Here is a 10,895-nt window from a genome sequence, read left to right on the forward strand (position 1 = left end):
TTTTTTCTTGTAGGGGAATGAGCATAAGGCATCTCTAGTCACCCATCTTGCTTTATTTAGCATAATTCGTAAGAGCCCTAGGATTTTCAGAACACTCAATGATCACTGGCCTCAACTTAGTCACCAGCTTCATTAGCCCCTAAAAAAGAATCGGCCTGTGCTTTGAAGCTTTGAAACCATGCATTGACTTCTCCTCTCTAAATATAAAAGTCCTAGATGGCATCTTCTTCCAGTAAAAGGGTATCTTGTCTACACGGAAAATCTGTTGTCTAGTGTGGCCACCTTCATCAGCTGTCTCAGCTACATCTTCTGGATAACTTGCTGCTGCAGGATAACAGCACTTGCTGTTTCACCTTGCACTTTTATGTTATGGAGATGGCTTCTTTCCTTAAACCTCATGAACCAACCTGTTAGCTTCAAGCTTTTCTTCTGCAACTTACTTACCTCTCAGCCATCGCTGAATTGTAGAGAGTGAGGGCCTTGTCCTGGATTAGGCTTTGGCTTAAGGAAATGCTATGGCTGGTTTGATCTTCTATCCAGACTACTAAAACCTTCTCCATATTAGCAATCAGACTGTTTTGCTTCCTCATCATTTGTACATTCACTGGAGTAGCAGTCTTAATTTTCTTCAAGACTATATATATACATATATAAATATACATATATACACATATATACATATATACACACATATATACACATATATACGTATATATATTTATATATTGCATTCACAACTTGTCTGACTGGTGCAGAAGTCTAGCCTTCCTCACAATCATTTTGAGCTTTCAGTTTGTAGTGAGAGGCTTGTGACTCTTCCTTGCACTAGGGACACTTAGAAACCCTCATAGACTTATTAAATGACCTACTTTCAATATTGTTGTATCTCAGGAAATAAGGAGGCCCAAGAAGAGGGAGAGAGATGGAGGATGTCTCCTCTGTGGAGCAGTCAAAAAAACATGACATTGATTAAGGTAGTTGTCCTATAGGGCATGCTTCATGTTCATGTTGACCCCAAAGACTTACAATAGTAACATCAAAGATCACTGATCACAGATCATAACAGATAGGTTAACAACAAGAAAGTTTAAAATAGGCTGGGTGCGGTGGCTCACACCTGTAATCCCAGCAGTTTGGGAGACCAAGTTGGGCGGATCACAAGGTCAGGAGTTTGAGACCAGCCTGAGGAACACGGTGAAACCCCGTCTCTACTAAGAATATAAAAATTAGCCAGGCGTGGTGGCGGGCGCCTATAATCCCAGCTACTCAGGAGGCTCAGGCAGGAGAATCGCTTGAACCTGGGAGGCAGAGGTTGCAGTGAGCTGAGATCGCACCACTGCATGCCAGCCTGGGTGTCAGAGTGAGAGTCTGTCTCAAAAATAAAAAAAGTTTAAGATATTGCAAGAATTCCCAAATGTGACACAGAGACACAAAGTGAGCACATGCTGTTAGAAAAATGAAACCAAGAGACTTGCGCAATGCAAGGTTGCTACAAACCTTCAGTTTATAAAAAACTAGTATCTGAGGGGCAATAAAGCACAATAAGGTATACATGTATATGCATACACATATGTGTACATATATACTATATATGTATACATACATGCTAAACAATATATATACATGCATGGCTATATGCTAAAGTATATATATTAAAAAGACTACTAATGTTATTAATTGGGGTCAGTGCTACAGAATATATCTATATAGATACATATATGTACATACATAAAGATATGTATATATCTATATATGCACATATATACATAGATATATGTATATAGGTATGTTCATACATATACACACATACATGTATGTAGGTATCTATATATACTAAATATATATATAAAGGATACACCTATTTATACACACACACATATATATTCACGTGTGTGTGTGTGTGTGTGTGTAGATACATCCTTTAGCAATGACCTAGATTAATAACACTAGTAGTCTTCAATGACACCACCATTGAAAGGTGACATATATCAGATATATCAAAGTGGTGAAAGACTACTGATGTCATTTTATCTGGGCCAGTGCTAAGGAGTAAAAATGTCCATGCCAGATCAAGCGACTTCAGAGACTTACTTTTCTGGTTGAAGTTATGTACAATTGCTCTACTACATTTATAAACTGGTTGAACTCTGAAAATGTATATGTCAATTAATTATTTGGAATCTAGTATTAATATATCATTTTTTTCCCTAAAAGAAAGCCTTATATCATGTAAAAAAGCTCTTGGGCCTTAACAAACAGTCTAGTGAATCAACATTTAAGTGCAGTTCTTTATTACTTCATTTGTGAGTGAACCTTACCAATCTCAATTATCTCCCTCTCTTCTTTCTCTCCATATATTAATGACTCTACCACATATTACTTTTTAGTTCAATGGCGTAATAGCTAAAGCATTAAAAATGAATGTAACAAGACTCCACGTCTTCCTAGACTTATTTTTCTGATACAAATTAGCAATAATTACTCTACAATTTATAATCTAGTTACCCTAAAAATTGACATGTTAATGTTATTTATTTCAAACCTGGTATTCAACTTTTCTCTAGAAATGAGGTTTCAAATGTTTGTAATGAAATTCTTAGGCCTGTGAAAAAAACTTAATGAATCAAATTTATATACATTTCTTCACTCCTAACCCTAATCCCCAAGTTACCATTTCTGGCAAAATTTACAGAAGTTCAACTTCAGTTTGTAAATACCTACCTTGCTTACCCTTGTAATTTTCTGCTTTCTCAAGTTCAAATACCACCAATAACTCTTCACCAATCATGAATGTCTTTTCTGCCCCTCAGATACGATTAAGTAACTGCAGACCTAAGGCAGGGACTCCATCCAATCTGATGGTGGGTTTGCCTTTGGGAAAGTAACCTCATGTGGTAACAGAGGAAGAGACCAAGGTTCTACTAGCTTTGTTCTTTTCTGTTGACAGTTCCTCAGCTCCCTGCCCACTGTTACCTCCCCCATGCTAAGAATAGGACTGTCTCCTCTCTTGCCTCACTCGTGTTTTCCTAAGGGTTTTGGCTGCTGCTAAGTAAGAGTGACCAATGCAATAGGAATAAGAAGCATTGCTCTTATGACATGTTCCTTTTGTATCCAACTAGATCCAAAAAGGAGAGAAAGGTCACTGCAGATACTACAGTAATTAGACTTTAGAAAACAGTGTCTGAGACACCCTGTGTTGTTATGGATGCTCCAGACAATGAACTAGGCAAATCTGAATCTCTCTTCTCTACATGTATGCTTTTGTGTGTGTGTGTGTCTATGTGTATATTTACATATATACATTTACATCCAGCTTTTAATTTATTTAGACCTCACTTTTTGTTGAAGGATGCTTCATGAGTTATTGTCATTTCACTGAAGGCAGTGCTAATGGAGTAAAAAGGTACACAGACATATAAACACCACATGATTTTCTCTTTTATTGACACTATTAGCAAAAACATCTTTTGCACCAAAAGGAGTAGTTTTTCCATAAAAATAAAATATCAAATATACACATAAGTAATGGATGAGGCTATGCAAATCCTACCATATAACTCCAGTAAGTAAATTCCAACAATTAACAGAATCATTTTTCAATGGCCAATTAATTAAACAATGATGATATACAAATTAAACCTATCTACATATTAGAAATACATTTTAATTCACCCATGTCTCCACTGTACTATAAAATGAATAGAGCCAGGCGCAGTGGCTCACGCCTGTAATCCCAGCACTTCGGGAGGCCAAGGCAGGCAGATCACGAGGTCAGGAGATCGAGACCATCCTGGCTAACACAGTGAAACCCCGTCTCTACTAAAAAAAAATGCAAAAAATTAGCCAGGTGTGGCGGCAGGCGCCTGTAGTCCCAGCTACTTGGGAGGCTGAGGCAGGAGAATGGCATGAACCCGGGAGGCAGAGCTTGCAGTGAGCCGAGATCGCGCCACTGCACTCCAGCCTGGGCGACTGAGCGAGACTCCGTCAAAAAAAAAAAAAAATGAATAGAGAAAATTTTTATTTACCGGCTTAAGAAATCAATACTACATATTCAACTCATGTACTACTGCTTAATGAGCAATTACAGAATTCACACCTTGATGTTTCCTTGCAAAAGAAGTGGTAATACGTAACACAAAGAACCTCTTTAAAAATTAGTCACTGATTAAACACAAACTTCTTATAGCTTCTGGAACATCTAATTAATTTTTTTAATTTTCTTGAGCATTACACTATAATTAACTTGCATCAGGTTTCATTTTTCATGATTTATTTCCAGTAGAAGTCTGAACATGCCTGTGAAAAACATCCATCAGGTCCTTCCTTTCACCCATCATACTAGTCTTTCCTGTCCATGAGACAGAGGCAAGTAGCTGTGGGCCTGAGGAAAGGCTGCATCCAGTCAGCTGGTGCGTTTGGGGTTGGGTCTGGGCACCAATCTCACATGTTGACAGAGGTCTGGACAGTGAGGGACAAGTCCTGTTCTATTAGCTCCATTCCTTTCTGCCCAGGGCTCCACTGCTCCTTGTCTGCTGCTCTGTCCTCCATGTTGCAAATAGGATTCTCGCCTCCCTTGGGGCCACTCTGGTAGGCTCTCGAACTCAGGAACTCTGAGTTCCTTAAAAAACTGCTTACTAAGAACTAAGGGTGACGAATACACTAACAGGAAGAAGCAACCTTCTATGACTTGCTCCTCTTTATATAACTCCATCAAAAAAGGATGCAAAGTTACCTACAAATGCTACAATGAGAAGAACTGGAAACCCACTAAGAACACTCTGTATGGCCATGTAGGCTCCTGAGAGAAAATTCCACAAATGTCCATCTGTCTCCTTGTTTTATGATTCAATTGTGTGCGTGGGTTGGTCTGCGCACGTGTGTTGAGAGAAATGTGTATAGATGGATGGGTAAATAGATTTGTTTATGTGCCTGTGTGTGTATATATATACTTCTATGCACACTTATGCATACATGTGTCTTTATTTATCTATTTATAACTCACCTTTCATAGATACAAGCCTCCTTGGTTCCTCCTGTCAGTTCCCTTGTGTGGGGACTAGAGGATGATAAAAGAATACAGTCAGACAGATGACATAATTTGAAATTTACTTTTCGGGAAAAACTAGCTTTCATTACTCTAAACATATACTGGTTAATTTCTGACTATTCATGTGTATAGCACTATTTGGATCTGAAACATCATTTTTTATCACAAATCAGGATTTATATGATGGCTACCACCATCTTAGGATGGAGAAAATAGTAATGCTTCCAGATTCAAGTAAACCTTTTAATTACAACCTCATCCCAACATGTGACAGCCTTTGTGGCGGCAGTTATTTCAAACTCAACTCCAATTTTTAGATAGTCATCCCTCCTAATCCATTGAATGTCCTGCTTCAAAAAACCCTCCATTACCTCCTTACTTTCAACCAGCATGGGCGACTCCCCAGCCCCACAAAACGCATCAAGTAACTAGAGGTCTTTCACAGGGGCACAACCCAATATGAGGGTGATATAAGGTCTGGAGCACCAGCCTCCATGGTGGCAGAGTTCTGGAGGCTGGAGAACACCTCCAAGGCTCTTAGCTCTGTTCCTTTCTGCTGAGGACTTCACAGTTCCCCAAGTACTCCTACCTTTTCCTTGCTCCAAATAGGATTTTCTCTTCCCTCAGCCCACTCTAGTATTTCTCATACACAGAAAATCTGAGTTTCCAAGGCATTTGGCTCCTAGTAACAAATGGTGAAAAGCCAGTAACAGACGGAAGCTTCTCTCTATACACTATTCCTCTTTTCTCCAAAACAACTGTAAAAATGTAGATGTTTAACTATAGGTGCTACAGTGAGAAGATGAACTGTGTCCAAGACATTCTGTATTGCCATGGACACTCCTGAGAGCAAATCCCACTAATCATAATACCTTCCTCGGTCACTGTTTTGTTTGTATCTCTATGTTAGTGTGAACATCCTTTATAACTCACATGTCATCAGTGTCTGTATCGATGATGACTTCCACCAGGTCATCAGGATGGGGACTACGGGACAAATATGATCAGAATCAGACACGACGCAGAATTCTAATGTTTTGCATCAAATAGCTACACTAACTCGATGAGTGATTCCTTGCATACACTTTAAAAATATATATATATGTATGTATACCTGTAAATTGAACTGGGATGAAATTTTTTCTTAGTGAAAATGAGGTTTTATGTGCCAACAGTGAATATCTTAGGCTGGGAACATAGAGATGCATCCAGATTAAGCAACTGCATCTTCACCTCAATGTGTAACAACCTTTTTTGAGGGGAGCTAACTCCAGTTCAACTTTAGTTTTTAAGTCCCCTTCTTATAATTTCATCTGAGTTCCTCCTTCTCTATCACCTCCAATCACCTCCTCAGTTTTCACCCATCCTAGTTGTCTTTCCTGCCCAAGAGTTAGCACCAAGTAGCTGCAGGCCTCAAGCAAGGGCTTCATTCCATGTGATGGTGGGTATGGGCCAAGGGAGCCAGCCCCACATTATGGCAGAGCTCTGGAGGGCATAAAATACTTCCAAAAAAAGAGCGCTGCTCTTTTTTTTATAATGGTTTCTCTGCTCTTTGTCCCCTCCTATCTCCTTCTCGTTCGAAGCAGGATTCGCTTCTCCCTTGGTCCACTCTATGAATACAGTCTCATTCCCACAGAAAGGAAAGGTGACAAACCCTAACATAAAAAGCCTCCCTCTATGAGTTCCTCCCTATTTTCCTACCTCCATTCAAAAAGCAAAAGAATATTCTGTACAAAGCTCATCCTGAGAGGACTCTGGAAATAGTTTCAAGGGAACACCTTGTTCCCATGGATGCTCCTGACAGTGAATAGCCCAAATCTCTCTCTCTCGTGTGTATGAATGCATGGATGTGTGTGTTTGAATATGCATATATACATGTATAATTGTCCTCCTTTATATCACATATTACAATGGACAGCCTACTAAAAGATACTCTCAGTTCACACACAGCACAGTGCCAAAGGACTTAAAACGTACATAGTAAGACAACATGTAACTTCCTAGACTTAACATTTTCAGTTCAAACTAGTTCCCATTATTTTTTTTTCTTTTTTTCTTTTTTTTTTTTTTAAATTGAGACAAAGTCTCACTCTGTCACTCAGACTGGAGTCCAGTGGCATGATCTTGGCTCACTAAAATCTCTGCCTTCTGGGTTCAAGTCATTCTCCTGCCTCACCATCCCGAGTAGCAGGAACTACAGGCGCACAACCCACACCTGGCTAATTTTTGTATTTTTAGTAAAGACAGGATTTCATCATGTTGGTAAGGCTGGTCTTGAACTCCTGACCTCGTGATCCACTTGACTTGCCCTCCCAAAGTGCTGGGACCACAGGTGTGAGCCAATGCACCCAGCCTTCCAACTACTTTTCAACCTGTAAACTGCTCTACCCTACAGAATTCATGCGTGTATTTGGTTCTTTCTAATCTGCCATGCCATTTAGCCTACACATCATACTTTCTACGATTGCGGCACATTTTACACCTATCCAAGACTCACTGACTCAAGTGTTAACCTAAACTGTCCACCACTGGAACTGAACAATGCCTGACAGCCATTTGTGGGTGAATTTCTTTTAAATTCATCTCCACTGTGTAGGCAGTCATTCTTCTAATCCCATCTATGGCCCGCTTCCTAGATCTCTCCATCATGTCTTTCTTTCACCCATCAAGCTGGTCTTTCCCATCCATAAGACACAGGCAAGTAAGTACCTGCGGCCCTAAGGAAGAGCAGCATCCAGTGAGATGGCATGCTCCTGTTTGTTATAGCACCAACCTCATATGTTGACAGAACTCTGGAGTCTGAGGGACAAGTCCATGTTCCCTTAGCTCCATTCTTTGCCCAGGGTTTAACTGCTCCTTGTCAGCTGCTATCTCCTCCATGTTGCAAATATGATTCTCTCCTCCCTTGTGTCAATCTGGTAGATTCTCAAACTCAGGAAATCTGAGTCCTTTAAGAAGGTGCTTACTAGGAACTTACTAGGTGACAAATACCCTAACAAGAAGCAGCAGCTCTCCTAGGACTGGCTCCTTTGTATCCAACTGCATTAGGAAATGATGCAATGTTACCTACAAAGGCTACCATGAGACGAATTGCAGACCCTGTTAAAAACCACTCTCTGTGGCCATGCAGGCTTCTCAGAATAAACTCCACAAATGTCCGTTCATCTGTCTCCTTATTGTATGTTTCCATTGTGTGCGTGGGTTTGTAAGTGGACGTGTGTTCAGAGAAGTGGGGATGGATGGATGTATGGATGGATGGATGGATGGATATATTTTGTTTAAGTGTCTGGGTGTGTGACTACTTCTAGGCACAGTTATGCATATGTGTGTCTTTATTTATCTAAATATAACTCACCTTTCATTGATATGTGCCTCTGGGTTTGCTGTTGTCAGTTCATTAGTGGGTGGACTAGAGGATGATAAAAGAATACAGTCAGAGAGGAGACACAATTTGAAATTTACTTTTTTGGAGAAACTAGCTTTCATTACTCTGCACATAAACCAGTGAAGTTCTGACTATGCATATGTATAGCACTATTTGGTTCTGAAATGTCACTTTTTTTAATTAGAAAGGAGGAGTTATACGATGGCAACCAACATCTTAGGCTGGGGAAAACAGTAATCCTTCCAGGTTTAAATAAACTTCTTTATTATGACCTGAATCCCAGTGTGTGTCAGCCTTTGTGGTGGCAGTTATTTCAAACTCAACTTGTGTTTGGAGCTCGTCAGCCCTCTTATTTCACTGAATGTCCCGTTTCAAAGGCCCTCCATTACCTCCTTACTTTCAACCAGCATGGGTGTCTTCCCAGCCCCACAAAAAGAGTCAAGTCACTACAGGTCTGACACAGGGGCACAATCCAATACGATGGTGATATGAGGTTTGGAGCACCAGCCTCCGTGGTGCCACAGTTCTGGAGGGTGGAGAACACCTCCAAGGCTCTTAGCTTGGTTCCTTTCTGCTGAGGGCTTCACAGTTCCCCAAGTACTTGTACCTTCTCCTTGATCCAAATGGGTGTCTCTATTCCCACGGCCCACTCCAGTATGTCTCATACACAGAAAATCTGAGTTTCCAACGCATTTGACTGTTACTAAGGATGAGAAGACAGAAACAGACAGAAGCCTCTCTCTATAGTCTGTTTCTCTTTCCTTCTAAACAACTGTAAAAATATGGAAGTGACATTTACGTGATAGTGATACGAGAAAGAAACGGTCGTCTGTTCAAACATACACTGTATTATGGTCAACACTCCTGAGAGCGAATCACAGTAATCTCAGCCTCCTTCTCTGTCACCAATTTGTATGTGTGCTTGTGTGTACATCTTTTTCTTGTTTTTGAGAGAGAGTTTCGCTCCTGCTGCCCAGGCTGGAATGCAGTGGCATGGTCTCAGCTCACTGCAACATGCACCTTCCAGGTACAAGCAATTCTCCTGCCTCACCCTCCCGAGTAGCTCGGATTAGAGGTGACTGCCACCACGCCTGGATAACTGTTTTATTTTTAGTAGAGACGGGGTTTCACCAGGTTTGCGAACTCCTGACCTCAGGGTATCTGTCCGCCTTGGCCTCCCCAAGTGCTCAGATTCCAGGAGGCAACCACTGCTCCTGGCCATGTGTACATCTTTTATAACTCACCTGTCATCAGTGGGTCGATCAATAATGACTCCTGCCAGGTCATTCGGATAGGGACTACAGGACAAATATGGTCAGAGTCAGACACAATGCGTCATTCTAACGTTTTGCAACAAATAGCTACAGTTAGTCTATGAGTTATTCCTGACTTGCAATTTGATTATTCACACGTATGTATATCACTAAATTGACCTGAGATGGCATTTGGTTTTTTATTAGAAATGAGGTTTAATATGCCAACAGTACGTATCTTAGGCTGTGAACATATCGATCCATCCAGACTAAGTAACTGTATCTATACCTCAATGTATAACAGCATTTTTGGAGGGCATTTAATTCCAATTCAACTTCAGTTTGTAAGTCCCCCTTCTTATCATCCCATCTGAGTTCCTCCTTCTCTATCACCTCCAATCACCTCCTCAATTTGCACCCATCCTAGTTGTCTTTCCTGCCCAAGAGTTACCACCAAGTAGCTGCAGGCCTCAAGCAAGGGCTTCATCCCATGTGATGGTGGGTATGGGCTAAGGGAGTCAGCCTCACACTATGGCAGAGCTCTGGAGGGTGTGAAATACTTCCAGGGTTATTAGCTCTGTTGTTTTTTTTTGCTGGGGTTTCTCTGCTCTTTGTCCCCTCCTATCTCCTTCTCGCTCCAAGCAGGATTCCCTTACCCTTGGTCCACACGACGAGTACAGTCTCATTCCCACAGAAAGGAAAGGTGACAAACACTCACATAATAAGCCGCCCTCTATGAGTTCTTCCCCATTTTCCTACCTCCATCCCGAAAGCAAAAGAATATTCCGTACAAAGCTCATCCTGAGATGACTCTAGAAATAGTTTCAAGGGAATTCCTTGTCCCCATGGGTGGTCCTGACAGTGAATAGCCCAAATCTCCTTCTCTCTTATGTGTATGAATGCATGGATGTGTGTGTTTGTAGATGCATAAATACATGTATAATTGTATTCCTTTATGTCACATTGCAATGGACAGCCTACTAGAAGATACTCTCAGTTCACACACAGTGCAGTGCCAAAGAACTTAAAACGTACATAGTAACACAACTTGTAACCTCCTAGACTTAACTTTTTCAGTTCAAACTAGTTCCAATTACTTTTCTTTTGCTTTTTTTTTTTTTTTCGGCGACAGAGTCTCACTCTGATGCCCAGGCTAGAGTACAGTGGTGCGATCTCGGCTCACTGCAATCTCAGCTTCCCGGGTTCAAGT

At 40.8% G+C, this 10,895-nt stretch overlaps 1 protein-coding gene across 2 annotated transcripts; it reads right to left on the reverse strand.

Moving 5' to 3' along the window:
• Window positions 1-4,849: 4,849 nt before the first annotated feature.
• On the reverse strand, window positions 4,850-9,765 carry LOC144336147 (phosphatidylinositol 3,4,5-trisphosphate 3-phosphatase TPTE2-like). Of its 2 annotated transcripts, XR_013407654.1 has the most exons (4): window positions 9,677-9,765; window positions 8,403-8,456; window positions 5,981-6,034; window positions 4,921-5,056 (listed from the first exon to the last, which is right to left on the reverse strand). XR_013407654.1 is itself a non-coding variant. In XM_077973851.1 (3 exons), exons 1-3 carry the CDS (start codon window positions 8,543-8,545, stop codon window positions 4,999-5,001), a joined length of 255 nt encoding a protein of 84 aa, XP_077829977.1. In that variant the 5' UTR covers window positions 8,546-8,630; the 3' UTR covers window positions 4,850-4,998. The 2 variants fall into 2 exon arrangements, 1 of the variants encoding a protein (XP_077829977.1); XM_077973851.1 differs by lacking the exon at window positions 9,677-9,765 and having other exon boundaries at window positions 4,850-5,056; window positions 8,403-8,630.
• Window positions 9,766-10,895: the final 1,130 nt, after the last annotated feature.

The sequence above is a fragment of the Macaca mulatta genome, chromosome 17 (assembly GCF_049350105.2).
Source record: "Macaca mulatta isolate MMU2019108-1 chromosome 17, T2T-MMU8v2.0, whole genome shotgun sequence".
In the NCBI taxonomy this organism is placed as follows: domain Eukaryota; kingdom Metazoa; phylum Chordata; class Mammalia; order Primates; family Cercopithecidae; genus Macaca; species Macaca mulatta.